A 27205-nucleotide genomic window follows, 5' to 3' on the forward strand; every position below is an offset into this window, starting at 1 on the left:
AATTACTTTCTCACACCACACTAATGCAGACTTTTACACTAACTTTTAAGGAAGTTATTTCAACAGCTTTAATCCTCATAAAACTTTTACGAATTTGTAAATCAAGGAGCTCTCTGCTGCAAAGTCACCATCTGTAATTGATGGTCATCTTACCATCTAGCTCTGAGTTTAAATTCAAATGCTCCATTAACAATCTATAAATGCCCCCAAGTGGCAAATATTTATTTGCTGAACTATTCCAAAGATGGAGCCAACCTCCCCAATAGCATCCTACTGCAGAGTCAGCCACTCCAAGTCTGTTGATGGGAAGAATTTTAATAATTAATAAAGCAATTAATATATGAATCCTGTAGCATTAGAGTTTTAAGGGACCAACTTGACGTAAAGTGTAATTAAGCATATGCGAGGTCTATATGACATGAAAGGAGTAAGACTTTTGCAGCAAATAAAAAAATAATCCTTAGATCAGTGGTCCTAAACTCATGTACTTAAAGGCTACCGTCATGCTTCTACTGAACATAACGGCATGCTAAAAAGGTAAAAAACTGTCGAACGGGATTTGGTTGGACCAGGAATATGTCTAAGCTTTACACAACAGTCCCCTCAAAACAGGATCTGGGAACCACAACCTTACACAGTGGCTATTTTATGGCTACCCCTGAAGGCTGCTTTCATATAATCCTTTAAAGAAATGCTGCTATTGCCCGCAGTATAAAAGATATATGTTATCTGCAGGCAGGCTTTTTGTACACAGAGCCATAAAGACAGATTTTCTGTTTTAGCAACATATCTGCAAGGTTCACTAGCTGGTCTATGATAAAGTTGGTCATGATAAATAAGACTGGTATTTCAACCAATGTCAGGGGAAGCCTGAAAAAAAAACACTTTTCTTCGTCCAAACATCCTCAATCATCCAAGTTGATTAGAAAACAATTGAACAAGTGCCTGGTTCACACAAAAAACACTTCACAATTTCTGTAAATCCTAAAAATAAACTACTTCAGTTTGATTTGCTTTAGAAAAAGGCATATGTAAAAAAAAAAACAATAAAATTCACTTTTTTAAATATCCTAAAAGAACTTCAAATATATCATTACTAGAATATACTTTAAGAAAATATGATGTCTTCATGTATATAGAAAACATCCACAAGAATGAAAAGAACAGACTTCTCTAAAAACATTCAGATAAAAATCTGTAGATACCAAAAGGTTTTCTAAGGATAAAAATCAAGACATTAATGTGAAAGTATTTTTCATGAAAAATGGTCTTCAACATTCACATAATTTGGTGTAAAGGCAGTCAAGCATTGCCTTCCTGAAAAAACCTCATCAGCTTCCCATCCCTTGACATTATGCAATTAGTTACCTGTCAGTCTGATGACCACTCAAAAGGAACAAAGACCAGATCTGGCTAATTCAAGGCACTATAAAAAAAAGGCACAGTGAAACTCTCTAAGTGAGAGCCATCAAAAAACTAATAATTATGCTGTCTGATTGCTTAATTTTTTTGGACAGGCTTACATTTTCTCATATTTTAGCAATGTTTGTTCAAACACTTGATAGCAACACAACTCAAAGCAATATGATTATATAATAATTTTCTTTCAAAAAGAAAGTGACATAATACCATCAAAATCAATCAGGATATAAATGCATGTAAAAGTGAGGGAGATTTGTCCCAATTTTGTCATACAGTCACATATGTAAAACCAGATAATCTGTATGTAAAATGGCAACATACAACATATAAGCTAAAAATGTCATCTAACCACCTGATAAGACAGAAATCTGGAAAATTTTAGAGGCACATTTTTTACAAAAACTGAAAGCACATTTGTTTTCTAAATAAAAAAAAGGATAACATTATTTTTCAAAATGGAGCAGCAAAGAAAGCTAAATAGATGAAGGGGTTGATATATATCGAGGCAACATTGCAGGGGTCATGCAGTAGTTTGAAAACAGGAGATTTGATTAAAAATAAAAAGCGCTTTGAAGTCAACCAAGGAACACCAGACCACTGGGGAAGGCTGCTGGTACACTCAATAATCTCAGCGCTGTCAACATTGTATCTGACACAGGCAAGGAAGGAAACATCATGTCCTGCAGTGCAAAATTTATTTTTATTTTTTTATGGAAAAAAGAGGTTGAGGTTTATGTGCTAAAGTAGTTTATAGTTGAACGTTTGAGAGAATCTTTAAAAACAATGTTGTGCTCTGTTGTCACTGAATGCATATGTCTTGTGCACAAAAAAACAATGAACACACTATAAAATATGGATAGGATGCACCATTTAACCTTTATACATAAAAAGTTAATTCTTATACTGTATCTCAAAGTGTTAGGGCAATAAAACAATGTATTTTTTTTTCATAAAACTATAATTAAATACAATTGAAAAAATAGAGTGATTTGAACTATGATTAATTGCATTCATATTAGCAAGAGTAACAGTTAGAAACAGTTTAATGACTTAGAACTGCCATCTATTTAATGATAATTTTATAATGGTCAAAATAAAAACTTGCAGTAAATGTTGGTCGTTTACCTCTTAATGAGCTGAGGCAGAGATGGAGTAGCTGTAACTATGGATTCCACTTTGTAATATTTTCTAAATTAAAATGTTATGGAGATAACAAAGAGCGAATCAGTCCAGAAAAAGGACAAATGATTGTAAAACTAATATGCAGTTTTACATCTTAACAATTATTAAATGTTGACTACTATTCAAAAGACTACTGTTCAGAAGAGCACTTGTATGTATCCATCCATGATCTAACATGCTTATGGAATAAAAGTGAGATGGAAACTGAATGGAGCTGCATTTTTAAGGAACTTATTTAAGGAACAATAAGAACTTATTGCTTATTCTTAAGAGTAAAACATTCCACAGATGCTTACTTTCCTAATTTCAGAATAGAAATGGGAAAAATGCAAATTCCAGTTTGAACTAAATTTTTTTTGCACATTATTACCACACATTCTCAGTGCCTCAAGAAGAACTGGTTTCATTTTGCCAGAAATCTATTTCATACATATCAAGTGTGTTCTTCGTCTACCTGTGTGACCAAGGGCTCCAGAAGCCGCTCCACAGTCAAGGTGCGGATTTCAAGACTCTTTGGGTCCCATTTCAATAGAATTGGGGAAGTGGCAGTCGTCATGGTCTCTGTTAGGATTAGACGAACAGAAACAGTTAGGGGAAAAAGTTGCTGATTCATAGTACATATTAGACAGTTTTAAGTGGTTTACTGGCAATATGATAATAACATTTAGTTTACTGGCAATATGATAATAACATTTATAAATTTACAAGTGTTGAGTTGTGTAGACTGGCACTCAGAAAACCAGTACCCACGTTGGCATATCGATGTACTATTTAATCATTTTGGGGAACTGTGAGGACAAACAGTCATAATAAATGCTCAAATTACATCTGTGCTTTTTGAATAGTTCATTATTTTTGCAAAGCTTGTATATTACAACCCACTTGCATTTATTATAATTTTTGACCCAATTTCAAACAGTTGATGATACTAACTTATGAAAAATAAATTAAATTGACAATTTATAAACCAAATTCATAGCAAGTGAACACTTATTGGTGGATACAAAAAAAATTGTCTCCACCAACAAGAGGTTGCACAAAAACATTTGTGATTAGCATTTGAAAAACAAAACAGTCATTCCAAATAAATTGTGAGGAATTAATGAGGTGTACACACATCAGTCTTTGAAAGCACAGCACATTGAGGTTATTATGACAATTCTAGAACATCATTAACATAGATTAAAATGTTATTTTTGTAGCTCCACAAGGATATTTCAAACAGAAAAGCTATTCCTTTATGTAAAAGGTCAAGTCAGTGCCTTCAGTACAGAGCAGACTATAGAAAATTACTTTGAATTGTTGTTATCAAAACAGAAAAAAAGCTAGCTACAAGATAACACAAAATCCCCTGGAAAAGTCAAAAACAAAAAATTAACAGTGAAGTCCTGAAATGATGACAAAACAAGTAAAACTACATACATATGTTCCTCTAAATCCACTGGGACCATTTGCATGCACAGAAATATTTGGCTGTGTCAGACTTGGGTTGGCTCATCTGTGACACTGTGGCTGCTTTTGTAAAGCTGCATTGTAATGTGAATCACTTTCATTGAAGCAACATTTGGGGGTAGGAGGGTCGAGTGACACTCAGCAAATCCTGATTCTATTCATCAAGCAAGCCAGGAGGTCAACAGCAAAGCACACATAAATGGTTGACCAGTTTCCTAACTGTTAGGAACTGTAATCACATTACAAGGTAAATTCTTGCATGACGATAAGAATTTCTACTAAATTTAAATTACCTAAGCTGTTAGGTTTAGCTTGAACTGGGGAAATACGTTACTCTTTGTAAACATTTTGAGCTAGTTGCTATTCAGCAAAGTTTTGGCCTACATTTGTTCACAGTCTGAGCAGCATTTTAATTACTTAAAACTTTGTTGGTAAAAAAATACAGAGTTGCTGCAAGTCTGTAAAGTGAGATCATTCACTGAAAACAGCACAGAAAAACAGATAAAAGGGAGGGGAAAAAAATCATTTTTGGGTGTGGTGGGGGTCTACACAGTTATCTGACCAAAGTGCCATATAAAAAAAAAACTATTTTGTGTGAAAGAAAATCTAGAAATGGTCTCAACTAAGCAGCATTTCAGAAATCAGCTTCTTAGCTTGTCAGAGCCTTTCCTTCCATACTGATGTTTTAAAATAATTCAAATTTAGCAAATGTTATATAAGTTTACTCCAGAGGCTAAACAGCTGGCATGTAGCATGCGGTGTGTTTCAGCAGAAAGCAGCATTGCATTGGACCAGCTGGGACTGACCGAGTGTACTGTCAATGTAAGTGAAGCAAAAGGGATAATGAAATGTGAATAAGTATGACATAACTGGGGCAGGGGTTTCTTATGCTACTCACACACAGTTTCGGGTGAATGTATAGTAGGAAATCTGATAACTTTGATCAGATTGCCATCCATACCTTAAGGAGTTCACAATAGAGCATCGTCTTGAATATTTTCATGAGGTAAGAAACTGTGTAAAAGAAATCAAAAGCAATGTAACATTTTAAAAGTAAAATTTTTTTTAGTATCACTCAGACAAGTTTTAAGTTACACAGTTTTCATAGTGTCAATTCCTGAATATTTTTTCACAATGTGATATTGTCAGTGTATTTGATTTATTATTTTTGCTTTGCTCCTTCTCAAGAGTGACTACAATAAGCTGTGTGAGTTGAGGTGTGGATCACAAAAGGTCAGCAGTGGTACAGTCTGCCATAAATTAAGCCAAGCAGTTTAATGGCTATTATTTTTGCCTCAGTGCATTTATGGCCTTTGTTTAAACCAAGTTTACTAACTGCCAGATGCAATGCTATTAACATCGCAAAACAAAAGCAAAAAAGCATTGCTCTCTCTTATTCCTCAAAAAGCATACAAAGTTCAAAGTGAATATTGCTACAGGGAATAGGACAAGTAAATATAAAGATGTTATATTCATCTAATTTACCTTATTTACATGTGTTGAAGTGCTGAAATTTAATTTCAGCTAAAATAAATCTGAAACTACGTTTTAGCTCATCAAACATGTAAATGCATACAAAACAATACATACCAACATCAAAAGATCCGACCAAAAACACTTTGGTTGTTTTTTTAATGCATTAATCTCCCATATATTATTATATGTTGTAGATGTGCCTAATCTGCAACATGAAATCTGCTTCAAATAGTCTAAAAACAAACACTGACATGCTCAGCAGAAACATAAGTTACTTGACGACTACACAAAACTGATAAATCCATAGCAAGCAATCTTGTTTTTTTTTCTTCCCCATTTTACAGAAGGAGATTTTGTAAGTTTCACTAAGTGCTGCTATTCAGCAATTTGTTTTAGAGCTGCAAAGTAGACCTTTTAATGCTCAATTCATCACTAGACTGCAGATACTGTGCCTGCTGAGTGTGGCATAGAAAGCTCATCAAAGTGTGGTTGTGTTGTCAATTAGCTTTCTTGTTTTGTGTGTTGGCCTCAAAAAGTACTTCAGTTGTCTCAGTTCATTTGTCATGTCTGCTTATTCAAGATAAAATATATTGAGCATTCATGTTTTCTGTTACAGGAATAATTGATGAAGAAAACTGGAACCAAAGATAGTCATACCAATAGGTAAGACACCAGTGTACCCAGCATGCAATAATCAGACTTATTCATATTAAGGAAAACATGCACATAAGAAATAACTTTTTGCAAAGTGCAAGAATTGCTTACAAAAATTTATATTTACATGAACTTTTCAAGAAAGACACATACATGCACACATAGATGAAAGAGTGGAGATTGTCGCTGCAAAACATGTGCCTCCCTTATTTTTTCCCAGTTATTCCGCGCAATCCAAGGCTACTTACCAGCCCGTATAAAATGAAAAGCTGTGTAATAATAAGGTTAGAATATGGATACAGATTGGGAAGGGTAGACTTAAAATATTAATACAATTATTTATATTTATTGAAACTTTCATGGAAACAACAGCAGAAAAATAGTAAAAGTGGTAATTTCCCTATTATTTAATTAAAAATAAATAATTGCAATGGTTCTCAATTATAATTTCATTTATTCATTTTCACATGCCAATTTGGTGTTTGAATCAGTCATTTTGCTAAGTCATATTTTCTTGCAATGACGTAATGTAAGCATTATGCCATTACATTCCTATGCAATTCTGCTTGATTCTCATTTCCCTTCAGTGCTAAGCTGGACACGGGCCCCGTGTCACATATATTACATTCCGTCACTGCTGACTGGATGACATATTTTATTATGAAGGTGCAAGGTTGGCAACAATGTCAGAGTTGTCATAATGGGATATGAAACAAGTTGGCCACATGCTGCTTTCCTAAGTAAGTTGGTTCATTTGTCAGGTAATGAAGGGTCTCCTGAATGTTTTTTGTTTTTTATTGACCATTAAACAATATTACCTTCTGTTCTGCTTGTGTCAGCTCTTCTAAAAGCTAAAGCTGATGACACGGCAGAGAGACGACTGCTAGCGGATGTGAAATGATGGTCTCATTTGGCCAGGTGTTTACCCTGAGCAGTTTTTCTATTTACAATAATTGTTTGTCGGTGCTCGATCGTTATGTTCATCACTGCCAGATGGGTCAAAACATATTATTAATTTTATAAATAAAATTTAAAAAAATCTTTGCTGAGTCAAGCTCTTTAATAAAAATAATTGGTAATAAAGAAGTAAGGTTGTTTCTTATATGTACTTTATATCTATGTGCTCATTTAATGAATCACCTGTTCATGTTTATTTAGTGTGTAGTGGCATTTTTAAATCCACGGTGGCATATTTTACTTCATTATTAGACTTTATTAGGTGTCGCATGGCTTAGTGTATGACACAATGGTTTCTACAAAACAGATGGTTATTCAAGCTCCAGTTTGACAGCATTATAAGCCATCCATCTATCCATTTTCTGTACACACTTGTCCCTAGTCGGGTCAGGAGAGGTGCTGGCGCCTATCTCCAGTGAATGTTTCGGGCGAGAGGTGGGATACACCCTGGACAGGTCGCCAGTCTGTCGCAGGCATTATGAACCAAATATGTTTTATAATGCTGTCAGTCAGTTTCCTTATAACTGAATGCCTGGTTTCCAGGCCTCTCAGGTCTTACAGATCTGGTCTGCCCTGCATCCCCACAAACAGAACCAAACATAGAGAAGCAGCATTCAGTTTTTATGCAGCTCACTTCTGGAACAAACTTCCAAAAAACTGAAAACAGGTGAAACATTATGACGCACCGTCGGAACAGGGGAAAAAAATTTATTTTGTGTTACCTCACAAGACCTTTACATTCCCTTGTAATACTTTTCGGTTACCTCGCAATAAGTTTTGTGTTACTTCGCAATATGCTTATTGCAATATTTGCTGGTCTATTTTGCATAGATGCCAATTTAAAATTTAAAATATATACACATATAGAGCGCCTCAGTGAAAACATGTTTATTCTTAACTCTTTGGTGCAAAAAATTGATTGAAAATCGATTTGTTCACTGCATGTTTATGTCTGTTTGTGTAAGGTTGAGATGGAATTGCACATAAAAACAACCCTTTAAACAATTCAACCCACCAGCACAAGAGACACAATCACTACAAGCCTTTCTTATGGTGGCCATTGTACTTTCTGCTATTATATAAGGTTTTCATAAGGTATTTCCATATATCTTATTATCTCATTGTGAAATATGTGAAGTTTTATATCTTTTCCTTTAGGATAGAAATGCTCCACATACCTGTGATATAAACAAAAAAATAAGTAGGAAAGAGCTAAAAAATACATCCAAACTATTTGTTAGTTATTATCATGGGTAATAAGTTGTCTGACAGTTTTGTTTAATTATTCTCCATGAATAGATTAGTACATTATTGCAAGATAACACAAAACCTATTGCGAGGTTATGCAAAAGTATTGCAAAGGAACACAATACTTTTGCAAGGTAATGCAAAAAAAATAATCCTCGTCTCCTAGAGGGCTGCATAAAACATTGAGTTCCTTTAAAACAAGACTAAAACCCAGCTGTTTAGAGTTGCTTTTGAACCATAGCAAATGGAAGATTGGCCAAACTTTTAATGTGTACTAATGATTTTAACGATGACACTTGACAAAATCCAATGTATGATATGTTTGTGATGTTTTTATTGTTAAGACATTTTGAACTGCCTTGTTGCTGAAATATGCTATACAAATATACTTGAAACTACAAATTACTTTGGACAAAGTTGTAGTAGTCCAAAGAAAAAAAAAAAAAGTCAGGTCAGACCTCAAAGATCAGATTTTTCCATTTGAAAAATAGAAAAATTTTTAAAAAACAAAAATCTTTAAAATGTATCTTATACACTATGCATAAAATTAGTTTTAACAGTTACATTTGCTCTTAAGATAAACATCATATTGACAGCAAAACATTTAAACAGGAAATTACTATTATACTGTAAAAACAAATATATCAAAAATACTAAAACATTAGTTGCTGGTTCTAGTACAGCAAGTTTTATTTATGCATTTTTTTTCTTTTTAGCCACACAGTATAAACTGCTTATTGCATGAACCAAACCACGGTTCTTCTTTTTCTCTGCATATCCAACTAGCTTTGCAAGTACAATCCCTGTCATTTGCCATTATATGAAAGTGTCCACACTGACCCAAATTCAGAGCAGAGTTAAACACACATCCTTGCATGGAGCAGTGGGGGTATCTCTAAAAAGCAGATGTCAAACCCCAGTGTGTCAGCAATCACTGCTCTCTAGAGCCAAATTGTGAGAGTCTAATAAAAAATCTGCTAAAAGTAAAGCATGAAAACTGAAATTAACAAAGCAGCCAATATGTTTTGGGAACTGGTATGCCAGTAATGCAATGTACTGAGATTCTTGGAAGAGCTATAATGAAATGCATGAAATATGCAAGATTCAATTGAGATGGCAGTTGGATTAACATGATTGTATTTTCCTTAATTTCATGGTAACCACCAAATTTGGAAAGCATAAAAATTTACCCTTTCTATAGTTGCAATAATGTCTTGTTTTGTTGTATATTCTATAGGTGAAGTATTATCTCTTGTTAAACCAAAATCAATGCTGAATTACATGAATATGCCCTATTTTACTTCATGTGAGAATGCCTACCAATTTCACTATTAGACCAGAGTTTGGGTTGTGGCGTGTCATCTCTCTAAATCTGCATATCAAGTGTAATGCATCTCAATATGCTTGTATTTTAAAGCTTACAAGTTTTACTTGTTTAAATCACACCACAGTTCAGTTAATGTTTAGTGTTTGGGATTAATTCGCAACAGAGGTCTCCTATAAATAGGTCAGTTGTGAGTGCTCATCTCTAATCCTACATCATATGGGATTTGTTTATGACTTTGGTACAATGAAATGAAGAAACTAAGAAAAACTATTCCTATCCAAAATCAAACTGCATTCAGTTGCTTTGAGTGACACGAAATATTAAATTCAACTTATATCATTGTATAAGATATAAATAAAAGATCATTCCATTGACATGGTAACTCAGGAGTATCTGCTTCATTACATGTAGGGCTTTACAAAAAGCGTGATCAAGAGTGATCAAATTTATGCTAATTATATCTACATTTATTTAAAAATGTAGCTATAGTCTATAGTCAAATTTTTACAATAGTCCTTGCTGTTGAAGTTAAATTTGATATTAGTAAAATAAATTGATAACTGGAAATCATCTACAAAAGTCTGAGGATGCTTTTTATATTTTACTACCTTACACAAATCAAAAATTGTAATTGTCTCAAACAACACTTATCCATGCAACACAAATAAAATGCAAACTGAACTGAGACATTGCTTGCTTGAGAAAGTGACTTTGATCTTATTTGTCACATCAGTGTGATTATCTTAATAAAAGCCTGGAACTATCTGTGCAGATTCAAACAAAAAAACTGATAAAAGGTGATTTTATTTTTTAAGAAAAGAGGTTCTCTGTTTAATCTCACCCACTGCAAGCTGTTACAGCAAGCAACAGCTGCATCATCTTGATTTATTTCAACAGTTAGCATTCAAATTTTCCAAGGTAATAGAGAAGTCAGGTTGTTGCCTAACAACAGAAGTGAATTTACCATGACAAGACACACAATGTGTGGAGGAGGAGCTGGTCAATCCTAAGAGACGTAAAGACCTAAGAGGAGCGAGACTTCTGGAATACAAAAGTTACATCAAAAAAAGTAGAGTAGGATAACACCATTTACACAAATGATATTTAAAGACACATACTGACATTATGAAACTAACTTCAAGACAAAATTTCTGACACAATTGTAAGATTATTAAGTTAAAGAACTAATATTTTTCTTAATTGTAACTATACTCATCAATAGGGCAGCCAACCAGGACAAGAAGCAATTTTGTAGGAGTTTGTAGCATTTAGGGTAGCTAGGAAAATATCCTTAAAAGGGTTGCTGAGCTGTTGTTGAGTTCAGAGAGATGAGCATCTACTACAAAGAGGTATAGGGTTAAACACAAACAGCCTTTCTGTAAAGACCAATTTAACTAGAGTACAAGTTGTGCTCTGTAAAACTGTCCTCCACATTGCCATGATAAAGTGAATGTGAATGTATAAATATCATATTATGCAGTGCATAACCATCTGTCATAATAGCATTTACTTTAGGCAGATTATTTAAGAGCACAATATAAAATTGAAACAGAACAGTAAAAGAAGCCTGGTTGAGGTCACAAACAGTATCCACTTAACCAAGAGTAAATATTTCTTGCAAACTGGATGCAAAGGGATAATTTCATCAATTTGTATACTGAATTTTAAACATATTTTTTGATTTTTCAAAGATGGTTTTAAGACAAGAAAATAAAACTATTTTTGAAAAAGTTGCAAACAAAATCTTAAAATACCAGGGCTCCCTTGTTTGTCTCAGAAAAATTGACTCATAAAAAAATTGATAGCTGATGTTTTTTTTTTTACTTCTTTCCTTCCTTCCTGCCTGTTAGAGCATAAACATTGGTCACAGATTCTACCCTTTCATGAATTTTCCAAATGAATTCACAAGAAAAAAAATCAAGCCAAAATAATTGGTGAAGCGTAGCAGAATGTATATAAAAGCCTGGCCCTCCAAAGCCCATGAAAAGTTTATTTGATTTATTTTAGGTTCCACATTACAGAAAGCTGTTTTGAGATGAATTCTTCAACAGAAAGCCTAATCAGCCATGACTACAACTCTCAGAACCAATTGACCAAAACAAATACAGTATAAACAAGATTTGTGACAACAACTAAATTCCTAGCATAGCAGATTTGCCTAACAAAATTAAAGTATCTTCTATAAAATGTGTGGTCTCACACACATTTTATATGTGTGAGAGCAGCTGAACTGCATACCAGCTGAACTGCGTCTTCAAAAAGACTTCACATTTACTCTGCCTCTTTCCACATAGCCATCTTTGGCTAAAAGCAAAGTTTTCATAGCATTCTCAAATACAATTAAAATGTAACTATAAGAAGAAGACAGATGTTTGACATTTGATCAAACAACTCAAACGGAAACTCCAAAAAAGATAACATACATTCAGACTCTTTACATCAATGATATATTTACCAGCACTTGTTCTTCAATGAAGAATAAAAAGCTTTAGAAGGTAAATGGGTAGAAAATTAATTAACTACAAGTGAGTTGTTTAAATCTGAAAACAGCAACCAGAAGAAGCTTTTTAGTAAGACCAAATTATATGTTTTTATTTTTTTTATTCAATTCTTGCATCAAAACAAAATCCTCTCATATCATGCATCCCTAAGAAGGATAACAGACTTGGGTAACTGAGGCTGGATGGATGAATTGATTTTTCCTTCTGGTCGGACATAATGCTGTGAAAAATAACAGTTGGTAGAAAGACATTAATGTTCATGGACCTTTTAATGGGTACTGTGGTTGCAGTTCTGGTGTATGGAAAATGCATATAACAGTTTGAAGAGAGTAAGCTCATTCATTCTTGCTTCCCTATGCTGCTGCTGACAGCATATTTTAAAGCACTGGTGGCTCATCTACTTATTTGATCATCATTATACATATTAAATTAAACTATTATTTATAATGTACTGTAATATATATATATATATATATATATATATATATGTTATATATGTATAATTATATTTTTACACTTATATTTTTCGTCTTTCAACTGTCAAGTGTTGAAAGACACAGGGAAGTGTCTTTCAACACAGTCAAGTGTGTTGACAGTATATAAATGGAATATATATATATACTCTATTTATATATGGAGTGTATATATAAATGGAATAAATATCCAGTTAATTAAGCATATTCCCATTTCACATGCCATTCAGTGGAATGACAACACTATTACAACATATTATATCATGTTAAAAACATACAGTAAGTACAATCTTTACCACACCGTCTCAGTGTGTGCTATCAAGACAATGCAGTTTCACACTGACACATAAAGCTATAGCTTTTGATTGTGTCTGTGTTGCTTTTATTTCCTCATCTCCTAAAAACTATCAGACATGTGCACAAGTGAGTAAAAAATAGAGGCTAACAGCACAAGCAATCCTGTTCCAGTTAGAGGGGAAACCATGGCTACCTCAGAGCCATGCTTCTATTTAACAACAGGGGGGTTTATGGTAGTCTGTCAATAACACTCGCTCTCCCAGGAGACAGGAAACACAAAACACTCCTGGCTGTCATTGATTGCATAGTCTCGCTCATAAATTGTGTCCTTTCCTTAGAACTGACTAAAAGAAACAAACAGTCTACCTCAAATCACATGCAGTAGCTGATTCAGAACATTTAGATGATTGCATAAAGATGACTGTCAGGTCGTACAGCAATAGGAAGGTACTGGCATACCAGCTGAACTGCGTCTTCAAAACGATGATTTTCTTCAATGAAGGACAAATCATCTTGTAACTGTTAGCACTGTGTCTGAGAAAGCACTTTTTATTTTTTATTTAAGAATGGTTATTTGTCAAATTCATTTTAAAGCATAAAGTACTAACAGATGCCAAAAATCAAACAAACTCACACTAGCAAACTGTGTTTGGAGGTTCAGCAGTTGGAAGCACTGCTGTGTAGCAACAGAATTCAGCATTTACGATGTACAGTAAAACATTTATATATACTGTATTCTAAACAGTGAATCTAAAAGTACTGTATAAATTAAGGTCTCAGGCAGATGTTTAGACAGTGATAAACATATGCAACTATTTCCCAAAGGGCAGGAGAGAGTCTGTCCAAGCTTGGCAGCCGGAAAGCACAGCTTCTCCCTTGTCTGCCTCCCATCATTATCTAGTAAAGGACATATTCTGGGATGCATGAATTGTTAACTAAAATAAATATCAAGACAGTTTCAAGAAACTCCTGAAAACCCGTCTTCATTTCTGCTTACTTGTTGAGTTTGATACCCTGATATAACACTGTTGTATTGAGATAGGTTTTTAAAATTTTTAATTTGAATTATTTTTAGATTGTTTTTATTGAAAAAGGGTGAGCTCTTATTTTACTGTCATAGTGATATGTTTCTTAGTTTTTTCCATTTTAATTAGTCAGCATTTTGGCCTTAGAAATGGGCTTTATGATAAAACAGACAGCCATGTTGACAAATGGCATTGACGAATATTAAAAAAAAATTTCAATCTAATTAAGCCACTTTGAAAACGATAAAATGCTCAGAGTTAAATTTAAAACAATTGGCCAGTGAATGGAATAGGCCAATTTTCAGCTTGACAGGAGACCAGCCAGTGGGAAAATAAATAATTTGATCCTATTCAGATTGGTGACGCCACTATGGGTAAGTGCTGCCAGGGCACGCCAACAACTCAGTAATGTGGATAGTGTAACTGAGGGAAGAAGCTAAATATTACGAGTAGAAATATAGTGTTTAAAATGCAAGCACATTAAGCACAAAGATGAAATAAGCCATTTCACAGGTAACTAATTTCTAGGACAGGTCAGAACATGCATGTTTGATTCAGGCTGCAAGAGAGTGCAGCCTGATCCAAAGCCTTACTAGCTTTGGATCAGCATAGAAATGCTAAGAAGCAGTAGTTATGGTTGTTTGAAACTGGAACCACGTCTAAATTGTAAGTTTAATGAGTTTTGAAACTCATAAAACTCATTATTACATAAAAAACAGTTTATTTGTGAAATCCTTTTGAGTTTTCAACCAATGTCATGGGATATTGTGAATTTGGATAAATTGGCTAATTTATCCAAATTAGCCAATTTGGATAAATTAACCAATTTATCCAAATAAATTAGGTAATTTATTTGGATAAATTAGAAAGTGATCAACAAAAGCTTTAAAAAAAAAAAAAAAAAAACAGCCAGATACGATAAACCACATTAAAACTTATTTCTATTTCTCATAGAAATACCGTAATTTCCGGACTATAAAGCGCACCTGATTCTAAGCCACACCCAGTACATTTTTAAAGGAAAAAATATTTTGTACATCCATAAGCCGCACTTGTCTATAAGCCGCATGTGCCTACATTGAACATTTACAAAGAAAGACGGTACTCAGAAAGAGTTTTCAAAGTTTTAATAATATACCTTAGCTTTTCTTTCCAAACGGTGCCTGTGACGCGGCAGTAACAGCAGCAACACGGTAGCGTCTCACCCTCGATTCATTCATGCCAAGTTTACGTGCAGCAGCTCTGTTTCCTTCTTTATCCGCCAGCTCGATTGCTTTTAACTTGAAAGCTGCGTCATATGCATTTCTTCTTGCATTTTCCATGATGGGGGTCTGTTCATGCTAATTTTATCCATGCACAAAGCGCAAAGTTGAATTAAACTCGCGTCTTCCTCGATACATATATTCCGCCTGTGTCACTTTTACCTTTTCTGCTCGAGCGCCCTTGGCAGCCGTTAGAAAAAAAATGCATAAATTAGCCGCATCACTGTATAAGCCACAGGGTGAAAAGCGTGAGACAAAAGTCGTGGCTTATAGTCTGGAAATTACGGTAGTAAGAATCTAAACATGACTGATCATGACAAAACTAGAAACACATTCCCCATGGGGGTATTTTAAGTTATTGCAAAGTTTTCTAATGGTGTACACATACAAAACTGAAGAACATATGGCCATTTAAATGTTGACGCTTTGCAAATAAGATCAGTGAAAATTCTTCAGAATCATAGCTTCCAAAGTATTGTCCCCAAAACGCCATTAGCTACCTAAGAGTGTCAAAGAAGGCTCTTCGTGCTTTGCAGTAATCTGACTTGGTTACTGCAAAGTAACTTGAGTCCTATCGTTCAGGGTAAAAAAAGCATTTAAAAAGAATCAGATCGTTCGTGAACATCAGATCACTACCCCACAACCTGACCCCAGTTAAGTGGAAGAAAACAATAAATATAAAACACGCTAGACAATATTTTTATTTCTACTTGAAGAAAGCCCGACATAATAAATGTAAATATTTTATTTTAAGTCTTACAGCTACTAGATGCGATCAGTCAGCGTGACTTACACCACTGTTCATCCACCTGGTCACAGTCATATTGCACTGAGTACAGACTGTGAGTTTCCCTCCAAACCCCTGAAAATGCTTTCCAAGCATGCAGTAGTTTCTTCATCTTTTCAACTAGTAGTATGTTTTGCAAAAAAACAAAGAATCACACTACACTATTTTCTCAGACATTTGTGTTTTTTATCTTGTCTGTGTTTCTGTTCCTGGTTTTCCTGTGGAACCTCACATATTCGTTCTGTAATACACAAGGACACTAGTTTTAGTAATGTTACCCATGCATGCATTTGGTGAAATGAGATGCTAAAGACAGTTAAGAAAATCTGATCAATATGCATTTTGTGTCCTTTTTAAATTAGTAAGTCTTTTACAAAATGTTATTCTCAAACATCTGGCATGATGTCTTTGTAAACAAGCCCTTATGCCAAAATTATTAGAAAGACATATTTGATAGCAGTTATTATCATATTTGTTTTGTTTTGGCTTTTTGTATTTTACCTATAAACAAAATTTGTTGTGAAGTCTTGTATAATTGAATTAAAGACTCATCCATCAATTGTTGAGAAGGGTACAAATTTTCTAATTTATTCTTTGAAAAAGAAAAACATTAATTTCATGCTCATTTATTACCTTTAGTGAAATGCCTGTATCATTTTCCTTCAGAAACAAACTTTCTAGTTGGATGAATAAAACAAATCTAAAGTCCGACAAGACTATGAATGATATTAAGCATAACAATAAATTTTTTTTTTAAATTGTGTCAACTGTAGTTTGTTCATTTAAGTTGAATAGAATAACAACCATAGCGAGTAACAGGGAAGAAGACAAGCAGAAAGAGACGCAGACGAGAAGTGACAGAGAGGGTCTGCATGCCTTTCTGACTATCATGAGCTCAAATGCTAAATTGAGCTATGCAACCTCTACAAGCCCATGGGATCCCGGTTCTCCAGTTACACTGAAGGGAATGTGGTAAACTACACTGGGTCTGACTTATACTGTAACTGTACTGTACAATCGTTGAGTCCACAACGCTGACTGCACTGAAGTGATTTAAATAAGTTTATTACACTGAAAGTGAATTTTGAACTGCTAAAGAACATGCAGAAATTATAATTTGCGCTATAATATATACGGGAGACAAAAATATTACACTGGCACTCGTAATACACATGTCAAAGCTCGCAGCTTTCTTCATCGTGTTGTTTGTCCGTGCTAAAAGCGCTCATTGAGACTCCGCTCTAAAGTAAGGGTGAGGCATGTAGCACCACTTTGCTACTTCGCATCCTCGACTCAAGGAAGATGACACAATGGCTAAATCAGAAACACACACGCTGTAGATTAAAATAACTTTTCCATTAACTACTGCAGAAATGATGCGATGAACTCCAAACAAAGACATTTCTGGACAATGAAATTAGACAAGAAAGAAAACTAGACGAGGACAAGCGTACACACCAACTGCACTTCAGTTAACACGTTGGGCGCTAATTAGGAAACAGCTGGTGAATAATTAAACATCCCCGAAAGCAAGTGTGCGAACGCGGATTTAGAACCAGAAGTGCCCGGTGCCCGTTAGTTTAGCCGCAACACTAGCCTAGCAGCCTGGCTCATCTTTGCCCGACAAGCTTTCAGCACCGGGGCTCACTGGATAGCAGCGCTGGGGAGTGAAAAAACACTGGGATTTTCAGCTAACGGGACTAGTCCAACTCAAAAAATAAAGGTCGTCCCACCCTGTAGCAGAAATATTAAATATGCAGACTTTCCATGCAGCTATTTCTTAAGTAGGCAAGATGGTAAGCTGTGGTTACAATGCTGAATGAAACAGCCGGACCTCGCCTAAGCTAATGTTAGCTGCACGTCTCCGGTCGTCAGTCGGTGCAGTGAGTGTAAGGCTACAGGCTGCTAGCAAAATAAATCTTTCAGCTCACAAGCCTTCTCTACCATCTATATACGCACCTTTAACCGTTAAAGATAACTCCTGTAGCAGGTCCACAAACTGTGCAGCAGCAACGCCTGGTCTCACTGTGTGCACTCCCAAAGAAAAACGGCGTCCTCCTGATCCGTTAACCTCCCCGGAGAGTAACAATCGGCTCGTTCCGGACGCTCTCCTTAATCTTGTGGTGCTGAATCTGAGGCTTACACGCTTCTGTCGGTGAGTCGGAAATGCCTCTCCTCCTCCCACGGCTGCTGCAAAATAATGACCCCCTCCCAGCGCTCCAACCTCAACAACGATGCAGGCAGGTGCGGACGACGATGCGCTAGTAGCGGCGAGCTTTGCAAAATAGTGGCCCGTCTGCTCGTCTCCAGCATTGGCAAATCAGGAGCGGCTCTTTCTGTCATTGACGCATGCGTACTCTTTAGAGTGAGCAGGATTTTTAAATTTTTTATTTTTTTATTTGCCACATTATAGAAGTGGCGATCCATTCTTACCGTGGATGGCGTTAAACTAATGCAGTAATGTATTACTCCGCTTTTATGCAAGAATATATGGAGATGCAAAATAAAACAGAACGTCATCAAAACGTTTATTTCAGTAATTCACTTCTAAAAGTGAAATTCAGGTATTATAAAGATTCACTGCACGTTTTTCAAAAGTTTCTTTTTGTTCATTTTAATGATTATAACATACATAACTGATGAAAACTGAACGTTATTTTATTAGGAAAAAAATATCACATATTAATAGTAATTCTACTGAGATCCACCTGCATATGTAAAGTCTTTAAAGCATTTTCTGTTTTTCTTTCAAATACTGGAAACTTACCCAAAATCTGTGCATGCATGTTCTATTAATACTATGGCATTACATTCTTGCTGATATTGATGGTGACTATTCTTATTGCTTGCAAAAGAAGATGCACTAATTTATAATGAACTATGTTTCTCAAAGTCTCAAAGTCAATAACTGCAAATATTATTCTCAATCTTCTTTGGGAAACCTGAAATTACTTCGGGTTTGCTTTCATCAGAAGAAAGACTTCTGCCTGTAATATTCTCCCACCACAAATAGAAAAGTTAGATTTTGAATAGAATAATATTATGTTATGGCCTACACAATCATGGAAAAGGCTGCTGACTTGATATATGAGGTGAATCAAAGTTTATTTAAAAGCTAAAGTATTTTTTGGTTTTGTTTTGTATTACAAAATTTAATTATAGGAAAATTCTACTTTGCATAACATATTTATATCATCAATTTATTTTTCTTTATTACAGAAGTAAACTTTTTCATAATGTTTGAAGTTACTTTGTTGAAACTTCCAAGAAGGTTATTGTTTATAAGGGAAACATATTAGGTTCACATTTGCTATTTTGATATTTACAATGAGAGATGCTCACATGACACCACATCAGCAATGAAGGTGGTTGTTGATCACTGAGAGAAAATTGATATATTACAGATATAATACAAAAAATTTTCCCATTTGTATATGTGTTTATTGTTAGTTCTCAAAAAATCTTCCTGTTTAAAGCTGCTTAGTGCACTGTTCTGTAGCATAATTTAATCTCAATGTAGACATAGTTTGTTACTTGTAAAATAAAATGTTATTGTCAGTTTTCTATTTTCTTTACTATTTTGTGCTGCATTAAATTGCTAATTAAAGCCCCACTCACACACAATGCATCTGGAAAAAACTTTTCAAATGCTAAACATTTCATGATGGTGAAATCACAAGATTATGTGACGTGAGTATTATTATTATTATTTTATTTACTCATATTTTAAAAGATCTTGGAATTTCTATCGCTTGTTAGAGGGAAATAATACCATTCCAGGTGCTTGGAAGCAAACATTTTATACTTCACAACAACAAGTCCAAATTATCCAGTTATTCCAGGTGCTTAATTACAAATTCAGCAATGTGACAGCATCCATTAATTGGCAATGGATCATGCATTTCTCATCTACCAGGGAAATTATGTGTGTTAGCCTGATTGCATTGAATTTCATTAAAGTTTAAACTGAATGTTAGCTGAGTTGGAAGCAGTTGCAATCAAGGTCTAAATCATAATGCAAGATACCTGAGTGAATGAAGTAATTAGCATTCTTTAAGTATAAAAGATGCTTTAATTTCAGGCATTTTGATTTAACTTAATAGATTTATTTTCTAAATCTATCCTCATCCTAAACCACTTCTATTTTCTATTCTATTATTTATTTTGTGTACTGTCTCTGCTTGTTTTATCAATACATATCATTTACAAGGCTTGCTAGCTAACAGTTTTCTTTAGAATTGTCTTTAGATGCATTCAAGCTTTACTTTCTGTGCGCCTCTGAGCAGACATAGTTTGTAGAAGACAAAACCACCATGGGAATAAACCCATCTCTGAGTTTGACAAGTTGTCAGCTTACTCTATTGTGTGTAGTGCAAGCCAAAAACCTTGGGCAGTTAAAGACCATAAATATATTTTTGTTTGTTGAGCTATGCACCAAGATTTCCTGTGAGATTTAAGGTGAGAAATGATGTTCATCCAGTGTGTATTTACTTTGATGTATGTCCACAAACTCCACACTCAACACAGCACAGTACAGTTCCTTTCCTAACTTTAAGTTATTCTATTCTTTAGGGACTGATTACCACACGTCCCTGCACTGGCTTTTAGTGCTCTTACAAAAAGAGGTCATCATTGGATCAATCTGCTGTACTCAAGAGCTCTACAAAAAAACAGAGAAAAAGTGTTCAAATCTCAAAGCCTTCAAAATTCAACTCTTTATCCTCAAAGAGACAGAATTAAGGACAGTAAAAGGAGACTGAGGTAACTTGTTTTTCAATTGACAACAGATCATGATATTACATAACCAGACTTAGGTTTTGTTAGCTCCTCTCTAACATTGTGCAAACATTATTCACATTTCCTGAATCATGAGGGGGCACTTCAAATGGCCTTGCAATCAAAAGCACAACTACTCCGGGTCGGAGAATCTTTTAGGCAAAAGCTCTTCTTTCACCACTTCTGTTAAAAGCAAATCTGAAGTAATTTCAGGTTTCTCGAAGAAGATAGAGAGTACCTTACCGACTTGGAGAAACATAGTGCATAATAAAGCAGTGTGTCTTTTGCTGCAGACAATGAGAACAGTTGTCAAAGGTATCAGCAAGAACATAATGTCACTGTCTGCATGTAAAATAGAATGCAGAGATTTAGGATATATTTCCAATATATAGAAGCAAAATAGAATTGACTTACAGGTGTATCCAGCTACTTAAAATGTCTTCATAAAGTGGAATACATTACATATGCATTATGCTCAGAGCACTATTTTCAAGTATTTTTTTTTAATCAATTTTGATGATTATACCATCTATAATGACAGCTGATGAAAATGTCAAATTCAGTTTTTTGGAAATTACATATGACTGAAAAAAGTATAGAAATGCTATGGTATGGCTTATGCAAGAATAGGCAACACTTTTGACTTGACAGTTGTCTAACAGACAGACACCATCCACAAGGAGAGGAGATAAAAGGTAATTGCTAAAGAAGCTGGTTGTTCACAGAGTGCTGTATGTAAGCATATTAATAAAAAGTTGAGTGGAAGGAAAACAGAGGTGAACAATCAGCTGGGATAACTGCAACCTTAAAATGATTGGCAGTAGCAGAAGTAATTTAGTACAAGTAGTTCAGTCAATGTTGGTCACACTTCCAAATATAAAATTCCATTAACAGCGATATTGTTCAGCTGCACACTTCTCTTTTTACAGTGGGTGGTGGTTGTTCAGTTTTGAACTGAACTTTTGAATGAGTTTGCCTTGGCAAACTACAGGTAGACTACAATTCTAAAACAGTGCAGAAAATCAATGTCATCATTCACAATTCCTTCTTCTGATTGGCCTGGTTAAAATTTAACCAGAGAAATCCAGGATAATAAGAGAAAGCCAAGATGGAACACCGAGGGAGAGAAGAGTCAAGCTGAATGGTTTAAGAAGGCAATGGCCAGGTAATGAAACACTTACTTTGCTCCTTTTAATAATGTCTGACCTTAGTGTCTTGACTTTTTTTAAAAATTGTCCTCTCGTGTTGAATAAATGTGTATCAGAGGCTCAAGGTTTCCAGTTTGTTCAAATCTTCTTCAGACTCCAAGGTTACTTGAGGAGCACCACAGGATTCTGTGCTTGGACCAGTTATATACACAATGTTCTTCCAACCCGTAAAATCATTAGACTTGAATAAATTTCCACTGTTATGGTGATGGTAATTAGTGATATTTATCTCTAACTCTTGATTTATCCAAACACTTAGATGAGGAATAGGCGTAAATTCAAACTGGAAGACTCTCTTTAGATTCACGAGCATCATCCAGTCGCTGCGTCAAATGCTTCTACTGGAGCTAATCACCATTAGATCACACCAAGCAGGCTTCTATTTACAAGGCCCTCCATCCACTGCATCATTTGATCACCGGCTGAACTTTAGCCCACCTCTCTTCTCCACTCTTGTTCTTCTGGCTCCTTCGGGTTTCCTTCCTCTTTTTGACCTCCACCATCAGTGTCCGGGCTCCGGGGAGAAGACGTCTCTAATCCTCATCCTAAACCACTCATCCAAGTTTATTGCAATTCACAGCACCCAAGACTTCTGCCGGGGGACGAGTGGCAAAAAATTAATTCATTCATGTCGAATAAAACTTTCTAACTGCAGCTTTTTCTTTGCTTGAGTCTCTCCAGGTTGAAATAGATTACAGGCATGTTTTAAAGACAAAAACACCTAGACAACTCTAAATTTCCTGCTCTGAGTAAGGAACCTATGTTATGTTTGACCAGGATATGTCATTTAAATCCCATCTTGAATAGGTTTCAAAGATTTTCTTCTCTTACCTTCAGAATATTGCCAAAATAGAAATAACCTGTTCAAGAGTGATGCTGTAAAACTAGTCCATGCATTTGTTACTTCAAGGCTGGACTATTGTAATTGTTTATTATGAGGAAGTTCACAAAATCCAATTAAAAGCCTTCAGCTTATTCAAAGCTGAAGCAAGACTATGGGTTGTATGATTGGTTTGAATTGAACGCTTTTTATTGGAAAGTGCCGTGAGATGGCATGTGCAATAAAATAGCGCTATATGAATAAACTGAGCTGAATTGGGGGGAAGCTATTTTAGAAGAAAAGGGATAGTATGAATTGTGACAAAACATACTGTAAGTCTCAAAATGACTTTGATGTTATGAAGTGTGTCAGATTGCCTTTCAGTCTTTGAAATCAAGAGGGAAAGTGATTGCATTTGAATTCTCACCACACTTCTCATGATCCCTCTAGAGTGATCCCACAGATGCTAGAAAAACTCATAGTAAACCAGTCCAGGATATATCAAGAAAATGCCAAATGTTTCTGCCTTGTCAAACTGTATCATGGGCTCATCACTTGTTTTCTGTTATTATTTATTTCAGCCAAAAATGTTCTAAGTAGCTGAAGTAATGAATTAAATACTGTTCATGATTTAAAAACAGAATGAAATTAATCTTTCAGACAACTGCCAGGAATGATTTATTATTACCGTGTGTAAATTATGTTACGTCTCCTCCTCTTTCTTCCTTATCAGCGGGATTTTCACATGCAGGAATCTGTCCTATTTGCCAAATTTAGTCCACCTAGACATTAAATTAGCATATTAGCCCCTATTATCAAGGGTTGCTAGTGTTTGTTTTTGTCACAGGCAGATTAATTGCATAAACTAATGCATAATGGTATAAACTAATTGCATAAACTTCCTTCATTTTGACTTTGTTGTTATTTTCTTAATTGCAGAAACCGTCTTTTATAATTACAAAGGATTTTGGAGTCCTTTTACTGAAAATGTTCAGAGGTTTCTATTAGCAGAAAGCTAATATGCCAACACTCCACTAGGTTTTTATGTAGAATGGGATTAGCTGTTTGGTTGGTGTTGTAATGCCAATAAAAAGCATTACAACAATATGTCAGTGAAATACTCCATGTTTATCCACATATAATGAACATATTTGCCTATTTGCAAATATCCATTCCTTTAAGGGTCTAACAGATGTCCTAATTATTTATTAAAATTTTTTACTTACACTATCAATCTAATGAAGCCCTTAAAATCCCTGCTTATGCTTCAGTGAAAAAAGTTATGCTTGTGAAATGTAGTTTGGAATATTATGAATCCAGAGAGGACGTGGCATGTTTGTGTTCAGGCTGCCCTCTCTGCATCACCCTGCAGGATGTGCAGCTGGCTTTGTGAACCCCCAGGGTTGTTAGGAGTGTGCGGACCAGATAAGCTTGTGGTGCATCTCCCAGAGAGGCACACCTTACAAAAGGATTTACTGTGACAGTATTATAACAGCATCTGCCTGTTAGTTTGTATTTGCGCTTATGAATTGGAGGCTTTCATCCCAAATCTCAATATTCTAAATGATTGCCATCTGTTTGGGTTCATATAAGGACTCAAAAGACATTCATTTTATGTTATCTGTGTGCTCAGGAAGTAAAACTAAAAGATTTAATTGAAGGTCAAAGCTAAAGTGATGTGTCTAAGATCAACCTGCACTCATGGAGCATGTTTTATCTTCAGAACAAATTAGCTTGAAGGTGGCTCTTTTATAAGATCTCTAACGACACACAAGAGGGGTACTTTGCTTATATAAGCATTTCTGCCTCCAGCTTCAGTGTAGTCTGCAAAAAATTTCCAGAGTATTATTCCAACTAGTCTATCAAGACATAATAAGCTGCAGGAAAATACTGATCAGTAACTGTCAGTTTTTACAACTGGATGATATTAATCAACATACATACAATGTCATTTATAGATCATGGTTGGTTTTGTATTGTTTCACCATATTGTAGAACAATACAGGGTCTAGAAATAACTAATATGAAACTACTTGTCGCAAATGTGTGATATTAAGATAGTAATCAAAAAGAAGCACATAATGCGTCACATTCTGTATTTTTTCTTCCCTGTAAAATAAGGAAAAGGAGTGAGAATATAAATTTAAGAAATTGCTTTTTTAACTTTTGTTCTCAACAACAACAACAACAAAAAAAATTTGACAGAAAGCATTAAACTTGACTAAAGCTCATATATCACAAACTACTTGCTGTTTTGCAGATTACCGTCAAAACAATCAAAATATAAACAGCCACAAAGCTCTGAACAAATACTCCTACCTATTTCTAGTCAGTTCTACAGGGAGGTCTAATTCTGATAAACAAGCAGGTTATTATTAAATCTCCAGACATCCTAACTACTGGCTGGAGACAAACTCTACTTTCCTCAGAAGTACATATTGTCGCACTGTAACCATGTGAGAACAATAAATGACTTCTGAGGGCAATCCATTTAGTTCCATGCGACTGTGAAAGCTGTTTCGGTAAAGAGTGCAGAGCAGAAGCAAAATTGAAAAACTAAGTCCCTCAATCTTCATGTCCTTATTTAGAGAGGCTTAAAAAAGAAGCAGTACATTTCCTTTATGATACTACAGAGAAGATGTTAAACTTTCTGTTTTTCGGCTTTCATCAGTGAAAGTGGAAAGATTTTTCAGAGAGATAAATTCCCCTCTTTAATGTTTCCTCCTCTCAAGTCAACAGCATATTTTTGTACAAACACTGACAGATTATTCAGCCCTGAATAGTAAACTCTTGATCAATATCTCGATGAAAGAAGTCTTTGAAGTATGAAGCTGTAGGGTACATTTTTTTCCCTTTCCCACTTTTATAAAAAATAAAATGTGTTCTCCAAGTAAGGTCAGGAAATGGTGATGACACATACGTGAGAAGATCAAAAATTCCAGAAAAATGTCACTTCATTAACAAAAATCTAGTTTTTTTTAAGGTTGCAAATATTCAAAGAATAAATTTCCTTTCTGTTCCCTGGAGGACATTGAAAAAGAAATGTCTTCCTTCAGAGGTCAGAGATCAAACTACTAGTTGGAAGGAGGTAGCACCTGTCACAAGCAGCAGGGGGAGTTGCTTAAGAAATCCCTGTGGCTCATGACTCAGCCATGTATTTCCAACAGCTAGAGTTGTACACCATGTTAACCAACTGGTGTACTGGCTGATAGTGGTGGCCGGTCAAAGTAGAATGGGGGGCAGATTGCTGAGTTAGAAGGCTCCTCTCTTGTGAACCAGTTCCCAGCTTCAGTGTGGGTAGCGGGTAAGCATACTGCACCTGTGTCCTGTGTTTCTCAACCAGACTCAACCTCACCAGTCAGCACTGAGTGAGAGAGTATTTCAACTACTTAATTATAAAACCCTAGAGGAAATTATAAGTCAATTAAGCTCCAGTTCTTGCTGTCTGGATGTCCTACCCACACATTTCTTTAAGAAAGTCCTGCCTGTTGTTGCTACTGATCTGATCCAAATAGTAAACTCATCGCTCTCATCAGGTGTTTTCCCCCAGGCTTTGAAAACGGCAGTAATCAAACCACTGATAAAAAAGAACAATCTAGACAAATCACTTCTGCAGAATTACAGGCCGATCTCCAACCTCCCATTCATCAGCAAAGTTATTGAAAAAGTTGTGTGTAAACAGTTAAATAGCTTCCTAACAATAACCAACCGCTTTGACTCCTTCCAATCTGGTTTCCGGTCTCACCACAGCACAGAAACTGCCCTTGTAAAAGTGTTCAATGACATCCATCTAAATACGGACTGTGGGAGAACCACAGTGCTGGTTCTGTTGGACCTCAGTGCAGCTTTTGACACTGTTGATCATGAAATATTACTGAATCGACTGGAGAGTTGGGTCGGACTCTCCGGTCCAGTGCTTAACGATAGTTTGAATCGTACATAAAGAACAGGGATTTCTTTGTTTCAATTGGAAACTTCTCATCAAAGAGGTCAAAGGTCACATGTGGGGTACCCCAAGGTTCAATCCTAGGACCCCTCTTATTCAATATCTATATGCTCCCATTAACTCAGGTTATAACAGCTACCATAACTATGCAGATGACACACAGCTCTACATTACGATGTCACCAGGTGATCCAGAACCCATCCAATCACTGAACAGATGCTTAGAACAGATAAATGTATGGATGTGCCAAAACTTCCTCCAGCTGAACAAAAACAAAACTGAAGTTATTATTTTTGGACCTAAAGAGGAACGATCTAGAGTCAGTGCACAGCTTCAGTTATTACAACTAAAAACCAGTGATCAGGCCAGAAACCTGGGAGTAGTGATGGACT

General features: G+C 35.3%; 1 protein-coding gene across 5 annotated transcripts in view; it reads right to left on the minus strand.

Annotated features, from left to right (window-relative positions):
• The window catches only part of ctnna2 (catenin (cadherin-associated protein), alpha 2), a 298746-nt gene extending 280354 nt beyond the window's left edge, over window positions 1-18392 (minus strand). For 4 of the 5 annotated variants that reach the window (XM_044113695.1, XM_044113701.1, XM_044113699.1 and 1 more), the window contains exons 1-2: window positions 18023-18392; window positions 3059-3165 (exon numbers count right to left, since the gene is read on the minus strand). In XM_044113695.1, the coding sequence (XP_043969630.1) occupies window positions 3059-3160 (102 nt within the window). In that variant the 5' untranslated portion in view covers window positions 3161-3165; window positions 18023-18392. The remainder of the gene's footprint in view (window positions 1-3058; window positions 3166-18022) is intronic. The other variant, XM_044113696.1, reaches the window with a different exon arrangement.
• Between the last annotated feature and the right edge of the window lie 8813 nt (window positions 18393-27205).

The sequence above is a fragment of the Gambusia affinis genome, linkage group LG04 (assembly GCF_019740435.1).
Source record: "Gambusia affinis linkage group LG04, SWU_Gaff_1.0, whole genome shotgun sequence".
NCBI classification, from domain to species: Eukaryota; Metazoa; Chordata; class Actinopteri; order Cyprinodontiformes; family Poeciliidae; genus Gambusia; species Gambusia affinis.